A 20000-nucleotide genomic window follows, 5' to 3' on the forward strand; every position below is an offset into this window, starting at 1 on the left:
GATAGAGATTAATATATATACTGTATATATATACACAAAGAGAAGTGAATGTATGCTTTTTTGCACACTTGAAGTGAACTTTACATTTCTCAGTAAATGCAGGCACCACCTGGCAGACGCTCGTTACTCTAATCTTTTCAATTTGACGCGAATTGTAGGGACTCAGCATTGCCGCCAAGAAAAATCCTTCCTGTCTGAGGATGTCTTTCTCATCTTGACATCTTCCCCTGCATGGCCAATTACGGTTGATCTTAAAGAAATAAGACACCTAATTTACAAAAAAAAAAAAAAAGTCGAAAACAAAGGAGGCTCCGGTGAAGAATAGCGATGGTGCTGCCCGTCGCTCAGTCTCGCCAGGCTGTTTACTGTTAGTGCAAGTTCAGGCTGCTCCTTAAGAGGCCCAGGCAGCTGTCCAATCAGTCCAGATGTAAAACTGTTCCCAATCAGGAGGGAATTCCCTTTTGTCTGAGTCACACTGAGGCTTTCCCTTCACACCCACCCCATACAAAAACTCACATGCAGAAAAATGTGAATAAACATGCCCATGCGAAAAAAAAAAAAAGGTGTTTGTGCCAAGAAGAGCAAGCGAGACGGAGACGAAGAAGAAGGAGAAGGAGAAGGAGAAGGAGAAGCTATAAATGAAGTAGCAGTAAACACGTACTTCCTGAGGAGCAGCTTTTAAGAAATGGTGCACAAGAAATGTTAGTTGCTAAATTTAAACCTGGCACATGGGCAAGTGCCCATAGTGTAATTATTGCCGGGTAGTTTTTATGCTGTCCACTGATCTTTGTGCGTTTTCTTCTCTGTCTCTTGGTTTTCTTCTCACCATCCCCTATGTCATGATCTGAGTTGTATTTTTATTTTTTAGCATTCGTTCCACTGGCCATTTTTGGGGAAGCCAAAGGAACACAATGGGTTAGTCGCTTTTTGCTAGCAGCCTGGCATGATCTCGTGCTGCTCTGGTCTTAGTACAGATGTGGACAAATGTGTTGGTCCCCTGACAGCTCATTGAACAAGTGCTGCATGCCCCCTGAAAAGTGATTGTCCCCTGTGCACCTGCATGTCTTTGACATGTCATTGAGTAAAGCTAAGCAAGTGTGACAAGAGATCAAGTGTTTCTTATTCGAGAAAGAGATTCTAAAATGGCCCATTTGACACATTTGTTGGTACCTCTAGTAAAGACCCTAAATCTGGGGTCTGCCAACTCCAGTCCTAGAAGGTCTCAGTAGCTACAGGTTTTCATTCTAACCCTTTTCTTAATTAGTGACCTGTTTTTACTGCTAATTAACTTCTTTTGAATTCATTAACTGACTTGCTCTTGAAGACTCCGACTCCTTAATTGCTTCTTGTTCTTTAATTAGCAGCCAAATGATAACGAGATACAAAATGAACCAAAATATGTCCAGCAAACTGTCACTATCATACATACAATATCTGAAAATAAAGAAAGGTGAAGGTCTCAGGGATGTTGATCTGCTCACGTCACCAAAACATTTGACCAGTGCTCTTAGAAAAGAGAAAATCAACAATTTTCGGAAATGTCTGCTATTGCAAAAGCCATGGAGTTAAAAAACGGGTTTAATGAACAACAAGACTCCGCGCCTAATTGAGCAACTGGTTGGAGTGAAATTGGTTGGAGTTTGAGGCCCTGACTCAGTTGGTCTTCTCTTGGCTCCCTCACTTCACATTTCATTTCTCTTTGGGTGCCACTTAAGGAAAGGAATGAAGCAAATCAGAGGAACGATGAGGAAATTCAGGGGAACAAATCTTAACAAATCAAGTCAGTTAAACTTAATTCAAAAGAAGTTAATTAGCAGCACAAACATTGCACTAATTAAGAAAAGGGTTAGAATGAAAACCTGCAGCCGCTGCAGCCCTCCAGGTCCGGAGTTGGGGACCCCTGCCCTAAATAATTGGATCTTTAGTGATTTTCCAAAACTCGCTGTTTTCTTGAATTCGTATCACACACACACACACGTGTCTCCAATGGTGCATTCAGTCATTTGGCTGATTTCAATGGAGAAAAGTCGTCCATCCGCTGTTTGGCATCCCACACTGAACATGGAGCCGAGAAAGCAAAGGAGGGAGTTGTGTGAGGAGATCAGAAAGAAAATGACAGACAAGCATGTCAAAGCCAAAGGCTAGAAGACCATCATCAAGCAGCTTGATGTTCCTCTGACAACTGATACAAATCTTATCAAGACGGTAGCCAACCTCCCTGAATGCAACCGCAAGAGAAGACGGATAAAGAGAATGGAAGACAAAAAGCCCAGGACACCCTCCAAAGAGGGTCAAAGTCCAATATCATTAACAGTGAGATTATAGTACAGAATTATTGTCCTGTGATCTTGCTGTGTTGTCTTTAAATATGACTTAATTATTGCATTAACAGTGTTATTATTCATTATAATAGCATTATTGTCATATTGTGTTGTTTTGTAACATCATTATTGCCTTGTTGTGTAGTATAAGGTGTTTATTGCATTAACAGTGAGATTATAGTACAGCATTATTGTCATGTGGTGTTGTGTTGTCTTTTAATATAAGTTAATTATTGCATTAGCAGTGATATTATACAGTATAATAGCATTATTGTCATGTTGCATTGTAGTGTAATATCATTATTGCTTGGTTGTTTAATAAAAGACGATTCTTGTATTAACAGTGATATTGTATTATAGCAGTACTGCTGTGTTGTACTGTTGTGTTATCGTTTAATGTCACATGATTATTGCTGTGTTGTTTAGTATAAGGTGATTATTGCATGAACAGTGATATTATAGTACAGCATTATTGTCAGTTATTGTCATGTTGTGTTGTTGTTGAATGTAAGATTGTTATTGCATTAACAGTGAAATGATATTACAGCATTATTGTCCTGATGTGTTGTTGTTTAATGTCACATGATTATTGCCTTGTCATTTAATGTAAGATGATCATTGAATTAACAGTGAGATTATAGTATAGCATTATTGTCATATGGTGTTGTGTTGTCTTTTAATATGAGTTAATTATTGCATTAGCATTGATATTATACAGCATGATAGCATTATCGTCATGTTGCATTGTAGTGTAATATCATTATTGCTTGGTTGTTTAATATAAGATCATTCTTGTATTAACAGTGATATTATATTATAGCATTATTGTCATGTTGTTTTGTTGTGTTGTCTTTTAATATAACTAAATTATTGGATGAACAGTGATATTACGCAGAATGATAGCATTATTGTCATGTTGCGTTGTTGTGTAACATCATTATTGCTTGGTTGTTTAAAATAAGATGATTCTTGTATTAACAGTGATATTATATTAAAGCAGTACTGCTGTGTTGTCCTGTTGTGTTATCATTTAATATTACATGATTATTTCCTTGTTGTGTAGTATAAGGTGATTATTGCATGAACAGTGATATTATAGTATAGCATTATTGTCATGTGGTGTTGTGTTGTCTTTTAATATGAGTTAATTTTTGCATTAGCAGTGATATTACACAGTATAATAGCATTATTGTCATGTTGTGTTGTTGTGTAATATTGGCTTGGTTGTTTAATATAAAATGATTCTTGTATTAACAGTGATATTATATTATAGCAGTACTGCTGTGTTGTCCTGTTGTGTTATCATTTAATATCACATGATTATTGCCGTGTTGTGTAGTATAAGGTGATTATTGCATGAACAGTAATATTATATTATAGCATTATTGTCATGTTGTGTTGTTGTGTTGTCTTTTAATATAACTAAATTATTGGATGAACAGTGATATTACGCAGAATGATAGCATTATTGTCATGTTGTGTTCTTGTGTAATATCATTATTGCTTGGTTGTTTAATATAAGATCATTCTTGTATTAGCATTGGTAATATATTAAAGCAGTACTGCTGTGTTGTCCTGTTGTGTTATCATTTAATATCACATGATTATTGCCTTGTTGTGTAGTATAAGGTGATTATTGCATGAACAGTGAGATTATAGTATAGCATTATTGTCATGTGGTGTTGTATTGTCTTGTAATATGAGTTAATTTTTGCATTAGCAGTGATATTACACAGTATAATAGCATTATTGTCATGTTGTGTTGTTGTGTAATATTGGCTTGGTTGTTTAATATAAAATGATTCTTGTATTAACAGTGATATTATATTATAGCAGTACTGCTGTGTTGTCCTGTTGTGTTATCATTTAATATCACATGATTATTGCCGTGTTGTGTAGTATAAGGTGATTATTGCATGAACAGTAATATTATATTATAGCATTATTGTCATGTTGTTTTGTTGTGTTGTCTTTTAATATAACTAAATTATTGGATGAACAGTGATATTACGCAGAATGATAGCATTATTGTCATGTTGTGTTCTTGTGTAATATCATTATTGCTTGGTTGTTTAATATAAGATCATTCTTGTATTAGCATTGGTAATATATTAAAGCAGTACTGCTGTGTTGTCCTGTTGTGTTATCATTTAATATCACATGATTATTGCCTTGTTGTATAGTATAAGGTGATTATTGCATGAACAGTGAGATTATAGTATAGCATTATTGTCATATGGTGTTGTGTTGTCTTTTAATATGAGTTAATTTTTGCATTAGCATTGATATTATACAGTATGATAGCATTATTGTCATGTTGCGTTGTTGTGTAACATCATTATTGCTTGGTTGTTTAATATAAGATGATTTTTGTATTAGCATTGGTAATATATTATAGCAGTACTGCTGTGTTGTCCTGTTGTGTTACCATTTAATGTCACATGATTATTGCTGTGTTGTGTAGTATAAGGTGATTATTGCATGAACAGTGATGTTATATTATAGCATTATTGTCAATTATCGTCCTGTTGCGTTGTCGTTTATTGTAACGTGATTATTGCATTATCAGTGGTATTGCATCATAGCTTTGTTGTCATGTTGCGTTGTTGTGCTGTCGTTTAATATAACTTGATTCAGTATATTATACCATTTTTCTAATGTCACATTGTGGCCAGTAACATCATCTGATAAAACAGCTTTTAACTGCTCCTTTAATCTGCCCGTCAGTGTTATTACTTTTGAACCGAGTCCTTACAGCAAAGGAGTAAATCACATTACGGTTCAAAAAGTAACACTTTGTGCGGTGAGCTCAGCGCCCGAGCACAGACTAATTAGAACGTCTCTCATGGCGTTATCGTAAAGGACCTGTGCTCTTTTTGTTTGTTTGTTTGTTTTATTTTCGACATTCCTCTCTGGGGATTCCCTCCGGGATGACTCACTGGCTCTCCAGCCCTGGACTCCCAAGTAAACACAGGCAGCCTTTGTCATCCTGACCCCAGAGGGAGCGCCGGCGTGGCCCTGTTGAGAGTTTAACAAATAAACAACTCGACCTTCTCGCGGCTGCGTCTTGACCATTATGACATGAAAGAAAATTGCAGTTGCCCACTTTACAGACGAGACCAGAGCTGTGACTCTAACTGGTGAGGAATGAAAAGATTTTGCCTTAAATAAATTCACTTTCCTTTTGGTTTTTTTTCAGGGTCTCTGGAATGACCGACACGCCAGCAACTTGTTAAAAAGTAGATTTGTATTTCTGGAAGGTGTTTATTGGAAAACATTTTGGAAAATGAATGGACGGCTTAACCTTAGATTCTGGCAGTGATGAAGCCTGCCACCATTCCACAAGGCGGTAGTCACTGAATGTTATGCAGAATTCCAGCTTTTTGTTTCTGTTTTTTTTCCAAGGAAGGTCTAACCTTCGGCTCCAAAGGAAACAGAAGCAGCACACCGGTGGTGGCTCCGCTTAGGGAGCGGTTCAGTCTCAGTAGGTCATTCCTGCACATTTTCTCGATCACGAGGAGCTATGGTGGCTCAGTGATTAGTGCACTACCGCCGAACAGATCCAATCCTCTGGGTTCAAATCTCATGCCTGGATGCGTGGAGTTTCCATGCTCTCCCTCGTCCCCCTACAGCACCCTCAAAGACATGTGTGTTAGAATAACTGGCAAATCGAAATTGGGCCGTGGGGTACACTGGCACCCCATCCAGAGTTTTTTTCCTGCCTCATACTGCTGCTGGAATCTGGATGAAGTGGTTTGAGTAAGTTACATCACGTCATAAAAGACTGGGATTGTGTACGTGCAATGAGATTCCTGCTTTGCACCCGATACCGCCAGGACAGGCTCACGCCCTTAGTGATCTGAAAATGGAGTTATGTCACAGAATCAGCCTACATTATCACAGGCGGTGTGGCACAAGGCTAAGGCTTTGGATTTTTTGGACTTCAAACCCTGAGGTTGTGGGTTCAAATCCTGATACGGACCATAAGCAAGTCACTTCACCTGCCTGAGCTCAACTGGTTCATTAAAAAAAGAGAAATGTAATTGGTTCAATTTTAAATGTTCTATGTAAAGCACTGTGGTGGTATCAGGGTGTTGGGCTGCTTCTCTGCAGCAGGCCCAGGAAGGCATCTGAGGCTACCTGTCCATCTCAGTATATCATATTCTCCTGAAGGTTTTGTCAGTGGTCAACCCAAAAAGCCTCCTTTGCTGTTCTCAAAATTCAGACATTGCTGCACTTCTGCTACAGGAATGTAAGTCCTACCTGCCCCTCTCAATAAAACATATTCTCATGATGACTTTGTCAGTGGTTGACCCAAAAAGCTTCCTAAATGTGCCATATTCGGTGGTTCCCAGAATCCAGATAATGCTACATCCTTGCCGCAGACCCAGAGGTCTTGCCTATCCATCTCAATATATCAAATTCTCCCGGACAGAAGCAAACCTGCCATCTCAATATATCATATTCTGGTGGTTGACCCGAAAGGCCTCCTAGAGGTTCTATAATTGGTTGCTCCCAGAATCCTGACCCTGCTACACTTCTGCTATTGGAACACAAGTCCTCCCTGCCCCTCTCAATATAACATATCCACCTGATGACTTTGTAAGTGGACAGCCTGTCTAAATCCATCCATCCATCCATTATCCAACCTGCTATATCCTAACTACAGGGTCACGGGGGCCTGTCCAACTCAATATTTCATATTCTCCTGATGACTTTGCCAGTGGTTGGCTTAAAAACCTTCCTAAATGTGCTATATCCTGTGGTTCCCAGAATCCAGATAATGCGATATCTTCGCCATAGCCCCAGAGGTCCTGCCTGTCCTTTTCAATATAACAAATTCTCTTGATGACATTGCCAGTGGTTGACCTAAAAAGCTTCCTGAACATTCCTTTACTGTATATACTTTTGTTCCCAGAATCCAGATAATGCTATATCTTTGCCATGGCCCCGGAAGTCCTGCCTGACCTTCTCAGTATAACCTCTTCTACTGGACATTTACAAACCTGTCCATCTCAACATAACATATTCTCGTGGTTGATCAAAAAGGCCTCCTAAAGGTAGTATAACCTGTTGCTCCCAGAAACCTGACCCTGCTACACTTCTACCATTGGAACGGAAGTCCTACCTGTCCGTCTCAATGTATCCTATTCTCCTGATGAGTTTGCCAGTAATTGACCTCAAAAGCTTTGTAAACGTGCTATATCTTGTAGTTCCCAGAATCCAGATAATGCTACATCTTTGCCACGGCCCCAGAGGTCCTGCCTGTCCATCTCAATATAACAAATTCTTCTGGATAGTGGAAAATCTGCCCATCTCAAAATATCATATTCTCTTGATGACTTTGTCAGTGATTGACCCAAAAGGCCTCCTAAAGGTATTATAACATTGATGATCCCAAAATCCAGACCCTACTACACTTCTCCCATAGGAACAGAAGTCCTTCATGCACCTCTCCCTATAAAATATTCACCTGACAACTCTGTAAGTGGACAACCTGTCCACCTCAATATGTCATATTCTCCTGATGACTTTGCCAGTGGTTGACCTCAAAAGTTTCCTGAACATGGTATATACCCTGTTGTTCCCAGAATCCAGATAATGCTATATCTTTATCATAGGCCCTGTAGTCCTGCTTGTCTGTCTCAATATTTCAAATTCCCCTGATGACTTTGCCAGTGGTTGACCCAAAAGACCTCCTAGAAGTAATGTAACCTGTTGTTCTCAGAATCCTGACCCTGCTACCTGCCCCATTCAATATAACATTTTCACCTGAGAACTTTGTCAATGGCCGACCTGTCCATCTTGATATAAACGTTCTACTGATGACTTTGCCAGCGGTTGACCCAAAAAGCCTCCTAAAGGTATTATAATTTGATGATCCCAAAATCCAGACCCTACTACACTTCTCCCATAGGAACAGACGTCCTACCTGCACCTCTCAGTATATCATATTCACCTGACGACTTTGTAATTGGACAACCTCTCCGTCTCAATACATCATATTCTTCTGATGACTTTGCCAGTGGTTAACCTAAAAAGCTCCCTGAACATTCTATATCCTGTTGTTCCCAGAATCCTGATAATGCTATATCTTTTAATAGGCCCGGAAGTCCTGCCTGACCTTCTCAAAATAACGTATTCTCCTGACGACTTTACCCAAAGGACCTCCCAGAGGTATTATAACTTGATGCTCCCAATATCCACACCCTACTACACTTCTGCTATAGGAACAGCAGTCCTACCTGCCACACTCAGTATAACATATTCACCTGATGACTTTGTCAGTGGCCATCTTATCCATCTCAGTATAACATAGCCTCCTAATGTCACACTTGTCACATCCAAAAGTGAATGAACAGTAATGGCTGTCCTTATTAAAGCAGCATGGCAGTGGTTATTGCCGTGACCCCCTGCTCCACGGATCCAGGTTTCCATTCTTTTTCGGCTCACTACTTGCCCTGTGTCCGTGTTGGTCCCCCAGTCCTCTCATTCCCTTTCACATCCCAAAGTAAAGCTGGCTATTCCAGTACTGTCACTTAATCGGCCTGAATGTGGGTGTGTGTGTCAATGCCCGCCCAGGGTTTTCTTGCTGGTGAGTGCCCGACGCTGTCATCATGGGCTACAAGCTCCCCGTCACCCTGTTCATAAACAGAGAGTCTCGTGTCAGAACCTGTGCAATCATCCCCTCCATGAAGGTCTCTAGATTACTTACTGCCATGTTCTGCTAGTCTGACAGCAGGCCCGTGTGTTTCCATTTGATGGCAGAAGCTCAGGTATTCGCTTTGGGAGAAATGGCGCTGCTTACTGTTACATTCACTGTGAGCAAAATTAAAAAGATTGTAATATTACTAAATGTTAATCTGCTTTTTGAATTATGTAATTTGATCAGAAGAAGACGGACAATTAACGGTGCCCCAGGCAGCCAAGATCACGTTAGCCATAAGGAACATCCTGTGCCAACTCTTTTGTCCTAAATATGAATATGAAACATCGACAACAGGACCCCTAATGCTCGGTGTGTTCTTCTCAGTCAGATAATCGAGTTAGTTAGTCGGCTAACTGAGCCGCTGAAGTGGCCGTCCTCTTGGGACTTCCCTTCAGTCTGAGTCTGTTAACGTCGAAAGGCTCTCGGCACATTAACAAGGACAGCGGAGAGTCAATTGCAGACTCTCTGGAGCGCACTAATGCTGAGGGTTAATCAGTCAAAATGTCAGAGCTCCAAAGTGGTTAGAGTTGCTTCTCCTAAGGCGGGCTGCACGGAAGGAGAAGGCGGGGGAGTGCAGGGGTGTTTCCATGGCTTGCTTGCTATGGAATCCAAAGCTCATGCCAACTTTGGGGAAACCCGCTTCCAAAACAACAGAACTCTCGTCTCACAGCTCACTTGTGCCTGCTCATTAGATCTCAGACGACCAAGAAGCACTGCGTGGCTTTTTCAGGACTAGGCAAATAGGCAGGATTGTTAGGTTTTTTAAGTATATTATTAAAACTGAAAAATTCCAACATAAGTAAATGCCATTCAAATAAATGTGCTTTATTTAATATAGCAACTTTCACAGTGAACATGTCCTCAGAACACTCCATGTACAGTGCCCTCCAGAGTGTTTGGTGCAAAGACCCATTTTACTTTGAGTTATTTCTCTCCTACACAGTTTAAAATTACAAATCAAACAATTCAGAAGTGACTGATGTGCATATTGCAGACTTTCATTTAAGGGTGTTTGCATACATTTCGATCACACTTTTTAAAGATGGGCATTACTGCAAATGTTTGTGACGTGCCATCTGTTAGAATGACAAATGTAATGCATATGTCTCTGTTGCATGCCATTTGGTATGGGATTCGGAAAGGCACTTGTTAATGTTTGTTATGCACCATCTATTTGGATGACAAATGTAATGGATGTTACTATTACAAGTGTTTGTGATGCACCATCTGTTGGAATGAGAAATGTAATGCATATGTCTGTTGCATGTCATTTGGTATGGATTTGGAAAGGCACTAGTTAATATGTCTTATGCACCATCTGTTTGGATGACAAATGTAGTGCATGTTACTATTACAAGTGTTTGTGATGCACCCTCTGTTGGAATGAGAAATGTAATGCATATGTCTCTGTTGCATGCCATTTGATATGAGATTCGGAAAGGCACTTGTTAATGTTGGTTATGCACCATCTATTTGGATGACAAATGTAATGGATGTTACTATTACAAGTGTTTGTGATGCACCATCATTTGGAATGAGAAATGTAATGCATATGTCTCTGTTGCATGTCATTTGGTATGGGATTTGGAAAGGCACTAGTTAATATTTCTTATGCACCATCTGTTTGGATGACAAATGTAATGCATGTTACTATTACAAGAGTTTGTGATGCACCATCTGTTGTAATGACATACTCTATGTCTCCGTTATATGCCATTTAGTACAGGATTCGTAAAAGCAGTGTTAATGTTTTTGATGCGCTGTCTGTTGGAATGATAAATGCAGTTCATACTCCTCTGCTATGCACCATTTGCTTTGGGATTTGTAAAACCAGTGTTAATGTTTATGATGGCCCTCGGTTGAAATGCTAAATGCAATGCATATGTCTCTGTTATATGCCATTTGGCATGGGATGTGTAAAAGCTATGTCAATGTTTGTGATGCGCCACCTATTGGAATGACAAAAGCAATGTATTTTATTAATAAAAATGTTTGTGATGTGCCATCTATTGGAGTGACAAGTGCAATTTATTTGAATACTACAAATGTCTGTAATGTGCTATCTGTTGGAATGACAGATGCAATACATGTAACTCTGTTATACACCATTTGGTTTGGGATTCATAAAAGCGGAGTTAATGTTTGTGATGCACCATCTGTTGGAATGACAAATGCAAGGTGTTTTATTACTATAAATGTTTGTGATGCTCCATCTGTTGGAATGACAGAGACATTAGCAACCAGCTGGGCACACAGACATTTGTCCTTTTATTAAGGTTGACTCTTATTATATGTGTATTTGTACCTTGTTAGCATATTTAAGATTATAATTATTCTTGTTAGGTGTATATTTGCTCATTTTTATGTATGCTTTTGTAACCCTTCAATGTCCTTTGGGATTAATGCAGTTTCTGTGTATTTATTTAAACCTGACATTTTCTGCTTATCAGTCTTTAAATATGCAAGTTATTGACCTGTCACTTCTCCTTTCCATCCAAGATGAACAAGAAATAAAAAGAAAATCCCCCACCCTGTTTCCAGCTCCAAGTTGACCGAGGGCAGCTGTTACTAAACCAGCAATGGGACTTTTTGAAGAGTTAAAAGCATAACAAAACCTTGTAGACAAACCTGGGCACTGGGTGCAGAATTGCAACGTGACGCACACTCACCTGGGGCCTTCTCCACAAAGATCACTTTGGAGTCAGAAAGGAAGTTGTGTCCATTCAGAACCATCTTCTTTCCTCCAGTGACTGCAAAGCTGTCCAGAGTCTGTTTCTCCACCAGTGGAAGCTCTTGGGCCGATCTCTGGGCTGTAAGGAGCACAAATGACCTCCTTTCAATCGACATTCTCTTTTAATATCGCCTGCTCCAGCACAACCTTTACCCCCTAATTTTTCCCTTCATATTTATAAACCTGTCAACATGGAGGGATGCAACCATAATAAAAACACTGCTAATCCAAAAGGCTTTCTGCATCACTTGCTGGTATTTATTTAATTGGAGACGGCATGTATGTGTTTAAATAATTACATGTTATTGGAAACAGATGCTGGATGGAAAATGGGGCTCTTTAGACAGTTTAAGGAAGGAAAAGGTTAAACGTGTCATTGACGGAAGGCAGCAGGTGCTAAATGTCTTATGAGCAGGGGCAGGGACCAGTGGACTCTGATTGCAGCCCCCCACAGACCCCCTATGAGGCAGTGTAAAGCACAAACTGAAAAAAAAAGAGAACTAGGAGACGTCTCTGCTTCTTAAGAACTTTGAGCTCTTCAGTAGCAGACGCGTCTTCATCCTAAATGCGGCAAATCTGTAATTTATTAAAGTGGCATCAAACATGGAGAGGAAAAGTGCAACGAAAAGAGACTGGGAGTTTATAAGGGGCAAAGATACCATGGCACGAGCAGGGCAAGTGGAGCACACGCAGCAACAATCAGCATTGGGCTTAACGTGCCAATCACTGTGATAGGTGGTCTCTTTAACATTTACCAGAGGAAAAATATGAGGGGGATAATTTATAAAATAATCAATAATTATACCTGGATAACACATCTCTCTGTCTACCATATAGTGCCTTTACTATATAAGTATCTGTTTAATAAGCTCTGTTTTTATCCATCTATATACTTAGTATATAGCATCTTTCATATCTATCTATCTATCTATCTATCTATCTATCTATCTATCTATCTATCTATCTATCTATCTATCTATCTATCTATCTATCTATCTATCTATCTATCTATTATATAGTGCCTTTCACATCTATCTATCTATCTATCTATCTATCTATCTATCTATCTATCTATCTATTATATAGTACCTTTCATATCTATCTAACTGTCTATCTATTATATAGTGCCTTTCTCATCTATCTATCTATCTATCTATCTATCTATCTATCTATCTATCTATCTATCTATCTATCTATCTATCTATCTATCTATCTATCTATCTATCTATCTATTATATAGTGCCTTTCATATCTATCTATCTATCTATCTATCTATCTATCTATCTATCTATCTATCTATCTATCTATCTATCTATCTATCTATCTATCTATCTATTATATAGTGCCTTTCATATCTATCTATCTATCTATCTATCTATCTATCTATCTATCTATCTATCTATCTATGATATAGTGTCTTTCATATCTATCTATCTATCTATCTATCTATCTATTATATAGTGCCTTTCATATCTATCTATCTATCTATCTATCTATCTATCTATCTATCTATCTATCTATCTATCTATCTATCTATCTATCTATCTATTATATAGTGCCTTTCATATCTATCTATCTATCTATCTATCTATCTATCTATCTATCTATCTATCTATCTATCTATCTATCTATCTATCTATCTATGATATAGTGTCTTTCATATCTATCTATCTATCTATCTATCTATCTATCTATCTATCTATCTATCTATCTATCTATCTATCTATCTATCTATCTATCTATCTATCTATCTATCTATCTATCTATCTATCTATCTATCTATCTATCCTCACAGGTGGCGCAGTGGTAGTGCTGCTGTTTTGCAGTAAGGAGACTGTGGAAGATTGTGGGTTCGCTTCCTGGTTCCTCCCTGTGTGGATAGCGCTTTGAGTACTGAGAAAAGCGCTATATAAATGTAATGAATTATAATTATTATTATTATTATTATCTATCTATCTATCTATCTATCTATCTATCTATCTATCTATCTATCTATCTATCTATCTATCTATCTATCTATCTATCTATCTATCTATCTATCTATCTATCTATCTATCTATCTATCTATGTCTTACAGCTGTTCCAAAGCTCCAACAACTCCCGATACTCCAAACAGTAAATCATGGAGGTGCCCGTTATGGAGTACCAGTGAGTGTCGGCCCACTTCAAGCGTTGGTCTTAAGGCCTTCTTTTCTAGTTGGTTACTACAAATAGAGGACAGAGGACTATAGGAGACATTCTCAGTCATGATAAAAGAAGGCCGGCTAGCCAGTGAATGCTGTGATCCATTAATTCCAAGGCTGACGTTTTTTAAATCATCTTCATATCAGAAGCCCAAGTGAGTTGTTAAAATCGAAGCTTAAAATGCAGTGCTGAGAAACCTAATAATAATAATAATAAAAATAAATGGAACTCATCCCATAACCCTAGTCCAGCAGCTTTAGGTGCAAGGAAGAGGTCAACCTGGTCAAGGTACCAATCCATCATAACAGCACTTTCAGTGTTATTGTATGTTGAGCTGACACCTTTATCTAAGGTGCTTCATAAGCAAAAACAATGAGACAAATATTCAAATGCAAAGCCAGGAGCAGGAACACAAATATTCAAATCCGGAGGCACAAGCAGAGACACAAATTTGTGAATGCTGATGTAGAATACCAGACCTTTAGAAATATGCAAAGTGAACTTGTTTACTGCAACTGAAAAACAAGCAACTAGGATTTAATGGAATGTCCTTGGAGAACACGTACAGTCCAGAGCCCCAAGGTGCTTCACTGAGCGTAAAGGGTCTGAATACTTGTGTCAATTTGCAATGATTTTAATACATTTCCAAGAATTTCAAAAATGTTATTTTCTGGGGTATTGAGTGTTTGCTTGATGAGGGATAAATGTTTCAGCCTATTGAATTCATACAGTACTGCTCTCTCTACAATTTGCAAGTCATTAAGAATCTCTGTGGTAATCCCTTTAAGATTATTAATTTTTTTGCATGTATAAACTTTAATAAAGTGTAAGTTCAAAGCATTTGCTCTTTCACTGTCTGGATATTCTTGTTCATCTTTACTGCTCCTAATACTCTTCACCTCCTCCTTGAGTGCTTCTCGACTACTACAACACTGAAAGAATCTCTTTGGGTCATCTTTCACCTTTTCTGCAATATTTTTCTCCACCTGACTTTTAGCCTTCCTAATATCCTTTATAACCGATTCTCTCATATGCTCTGTGGTTAGGGCTGAAGTTGCTAGTCTAATACGCCTTATTCATCTCTTCATGTTTCTCCATTGGAACTTCCTTTTCAGCTTCTAGCTTATCCACTTCAGAGTTTTCTTTAATTTCTTACTGCTTCTAAGTTTTGGGATGATCATGTCCTGCATAATATGTGAAACTATTTTAATAATAATAATAATAATAATAATAATAATAATAATAATAATAATAATAGGTAAGTTTGTAGGTCGTTTGGGTGCATACGCCAATAATGCATAATAATAATAATAATAATAATAGGTAGGTAGGTTGGAAGTATGCACTGATAACAAATAATAATAATAATAGGTAGGTAGGTAGGTAAGTTGGTTGGGAGCATGTGCTGATAATCCATCCATCCATCCATTTTCCAACCCGCTGAATCCGAACACAGGGTCACGGGGGTCTGCTGGAGCCAATCCCAGCCAACACAGGGCACAAGGCAGGAACCAATCCCGGGCAGGGTGCCAACCCACCGCAGATGTGCTGATAATGCATAATAATAATAATAATTATAGGTAGGTAGGTAGGTTGGAAGTATGCACTGATAACAAATAATAATAACAATAATAATAGGTGGGTAGGTAGGTTGGGAGCATGCACTGATAATGCATAATAATAAAAATAATAATAATAAAAAAAAAAAAAAATAATAATAATAATAAAAATAATAGGTAGGTTGGGAGCATGCACTGATGACAAATAATAATAATAATAATAATAATAATAATAATAGGTAAGTTTGTAGGTCGGTTGGGCGCATGCGCCAATAATGCATAATAATAATAATAATAATAATAATAGGTAGGTAGGTTGGGAGCATGCACTGATAACAAATAACAATAATAATAATAATAATAATAATAGGTAGGTAGGTAGGTTGGTTGGGAGCATGTACTGATAATGCATAATAATAATAATAATTATTGGTAGGTAGGTAGGTAGGTTGGAAGTATGCGCTGATAACAAATAATAATAATAATAATAGGTGGGAAGGCAGGTTGGGAGCATGCACTGATAACAAATAATGATAATAATAATAATAATAATAATAATAATAATAATAGGTAGGTAGGTTGGAAGTATGCACCAATAAAAAAAATAAAAAATAAAAACAAAAATAATAATAATAATAATAGGTAGGTAGGTAGGTAGGTAGGTTGGGAGCATGCACTGATAACGCATAATAATAATAATAATAATAATTATAGGTAGGTAGGTAGGTTGGAAGTATGCGCCGATAACAAATAATAATAATAATAATAATAGGTAGGTAGGAAGGTCGGTTGGGAGCATGCACTGATAACAAGTAATAATAATAATAATAAATTACATAGATAGAGAGGAACCACTTTAACCACCACTAATGTGTAGCACCCACCTGGATGATGTGACGGCAGCCATTTTTGTGCCAGTATGCTCACCACACATGAGCTGTTAGGTGGTGAAGGAGAGTCAGTTAGCCAACTAGAGACAGGGGATGATTAGGGGGCCAGAATGACTAGACCGTGGTGGACAATTTAGCCTGGACGTTAGAACACCCCGTACTCTTTTTGAAAGATGGCCAGGGGTCTTTTAATGACCACAGAGAGTCAGGACCTCAGTTTTACGTCACATCTGAAGGACGACACCATTTTTACATCACAGTCTCCCTGTCACTGCACTGGGACATTGGGATCCACATACAGACCCCCTGCTGGCCTCACCAACACCTCTTCCAGCAGCAGCCCAAGCTAATCCTGCCCTACATCTCCTCAACTGTTTCCACAATCAAAAGCCCACACAGATTTACGTAACTTTGTGACGTTTTGCCCCTCCTGCTCTGCAGAATGATAAGACATTTAAGAATCCGTCTACTTACAACACTCGATGGGGTTGGAAGCTGCCTGCAGAGAGATGGTTCGGCCATTAGGTTGACTTATGTGCACCCGGAAGACCATTCGCACCCGAGTGTTTTTGCGACCAATGTCCGTCTCCCCTTTGCGGAGCTCGATATCAGAGTTTCGCAGCTTCAGGATTCCGGCACAATCGATTCTTTCAGAAAAAAAGACACACAAAAAAAAGAAAACCAGGTTTCATGTTAGTAAAAGAATGTGCTTTCTACTTAACTAAAATGCATAGTTGCTCTACAAAAAACATCACACATGATAAGCACAACCATTTTTGTTTAGGTTGAATTATTCTTTTTAATTGAAACTTTCATTTAAACTGGGGGAGTGTGTCCCAGCACTTGCTCTGCAGTCTAACAAATGAACAATGGTGGCTTTTACTTCTCTCGGTAAATCCGAAGGACGCTCATTACTACCCGACAGTCTGTTCAGTGTCTTTACCTGCTGGCTTCAGTTCAATGCATTGGCATGTTGAAAAATTTTAAGTTCTTAATTGAACAAAAAGAATCTCACCAACAGCCCTTTAACAAATTCTGCGCCACCTAAACCTGTTTAGTATGAGATCATCATTAGGGTAAATAATTAATAATAAAACATGAAAAAAGACCTTGCAGATTGTTGGGTTGTAACTCACTTCCACCTTAATGAAAGGATACGTGTCTGTGTGTCTGTCCGGTTGCTCTATCTCTGTCATACCAACAGATAGTAGACCACAAACATTTGTAGTAATGCATTGTAGAACTGCATTGCATTTGTTATTCCAACAGATGGTGCATCACAAACATTAAAACTTCTTTGATCAATCCTATGCCAAATGGCATATAACAGAGACATATGCATACATTTGTCACTCCAACAGATTACAAAAATTACAAAAAAATTTTAAAAATTGCAAAAATTTGTAGTAATAAAATTAATTGAATTTTCCATTCCAACAGACGGCACATCAAAAACAGTAACACTGCTTTTACAAATCCTGTACCAAATTGCATATAACAGAGACATATGCATTGCATTTGTCATTCTAACAGATGGCACATTACAAATACTAACACTGCTTTTACAAATCCCATACCAAATGGCATATAACGGAGACATATGCATTGCATTTGTCATTCTAACAGATGACACATCACAAATACTAACACTGCTTTTGCAAATCCCATACCAAATAGCATATAATGGAGACATATGCATTGCATTTGTCATTCTAACAGATGGCACATCACAAATACTAACACTGCTTTTACAAATCCCATACCAAATGGCATATAACGGAGACATATGCATTGCATTTGTCATTCTAACAGATGGCACATCACAAATACTAACACTGCTTTTGCAAATCCCATACCAAATGGCATATAACGGAGACATATGCATTGCATTTGTCATTCTAACAGATGGCACATCACAAATACTAACACTGCTTTTACAAATCCCATATCAAATGGCATACAACAGAGACATATGCATTGCATTTGTTATTCCAGCAGATGGCACATCACAAACATTTGCAGTCATAAAATTCATTGAATTTATCATTCCAACAGATGGCACATCAGAACATCAACACTGCTTTTGCGAACCCCTACCAAATGGCATATAACTGAGACACATGCATTGCATTTGTTATTCCAGCAGATGGCGCATCACATTTATAGTAATTCATTTTATGACTACAAAAGTTTGTGATGTGCCATCTGTTGAAATGACAAATGCAATACAATTTATTACTACATGCATTACAAGATACATTCCAATAGTTGGTGCACTGCAAATATTAACACTGAAGTCTATGTTGAGGACTTAGATTTCAACTCGTAGTCAAGCTAGTCTACTTATAAAATATTATATTGATTTTCTCAGAAAAAAATAAAATATACACATGTAGGAATTTCTGATGTAGCAATATAATACTTATTGTGTTTTGATAACACTTTATAATAACTTTTTTTAACTTTCATTAAACCTCACAAATATTTAAAATAGATGCATATTTTCAACTTTTGATTATTACTGCCACATGATTGTAAAGATATAAAGTAAAATAACGATATATAATCGACAAGTGTTAGTAGTATACGAATTATCATTTAGTCAGTCAGACGGCCATTATCCAACCCGCTATATCCTAACACTGGGGCACGGGGGTCTGCTGGAGCCAATCCCAGACAACACAGGGCGCAAGGCAGGAAGAAACCCCGGGCAGGTCGCTAGCCAAGTGCAGGGCAGAATTATCATTTATAATTACTTAAATGAATACGAGCTAATAATCTGTTAAGCACTACGCAGTCTTTGTTAAAGGAACACTCCACCTCCAGTGTAAGCTCCGCCCCCTTCTGGTCAGGACGCCTTAAAAGGAGATGACCACTGACCGCGGCGTCTCAGTGGAGTCCATGAAAGACGAGTTCCGTTGTGAGATCCTAGCGACGCCTGCACAGATGAAGGACTCTGTTTATGGCTGAGCAAACTTTTTCGTTCTGCCATTTTGCTTTTTGTTTCTAACGAGCAAATGGAGTTACCAGGGTGGTACCCCAACAATTCTCACAGAGGAACCCCTGGTCAGAACAGTATACATGTAATTTGTTTTGTTTTTTTTAGATGTGACCCCCATGACACCAAGGGGCCTCACGCCAGTTCAAGGGAAGGTCTGTAGAACAATTTCTGGGCCAGTCTGTAGACATTCCACAAGAGATAAGTCCCAGGTAGCCTTGAGCACCGCTGCAGATGTCAGACATGAGTTACGCACCGGCAAACCCCTACGCGAGCTGGAAGGTGGGCAACATTTTTTTGTCGACATTTAACGTCTACAGAGGCAGCACCTCCAGCAAGCCGACTGAAGCCAACATTGTGAGCGTGGAAGCGCAGCTCATACATCAATTAGCTGAGATGCGCCAGCCGTTGTTGTTTCCACGCCAGACTTGAAAAGCACCAAAACAAATTTGGAGCGGCCAGCTAGCAAAAGGAAGAAAATCCGAGGAGGCCAAAAGAAACAATGCAAGGATAAGCCGGAAAGAGACCTGAAAGAAAAGGGAGATAAACAAACCGGGAAATACATGGCAGCGGACCGAGGCATCTGACGTCAAAGCCCTCGTGAATCC

At 38.5% G+C, this 20000-nt stretch overlaps 1 protein-coding gene across 1 annotated transcript in view; it reads right to left on the reverse strand.

Moving 5' to 3' along the window:
• The window catches only part of nfatc1 (nuclear factor of activated T cells 1), a 221768-nt gene that overhangs the window by 137734 nt on the left and 64034 nt on the right, over positions 1-20000 (reverse strand). Inside the window, 2 exon segments of the mRNA XM_051935707.1 lie at positions 11700-11840; positions 16869-17041. Coding sequence (XP_051791667.1) covers positions 11700-11840; positions 16869-17041 — 314 coding nt within the window.

Source organism: Erpetoichthys calabaricus, chromosome 13 (assembly GCF_900747795.2).
Source record: "Erpetoichthys calabaricus chromosome 13, fErpCal1.3, whole genome shotgun sequence".
Lineage (NCBI taxonomy): Eukaryota > Metazoa > Chordata > Cladistia > Polypteriformes > Polypteridae > Erpetoichthys > Erpetoichthys calabaricus.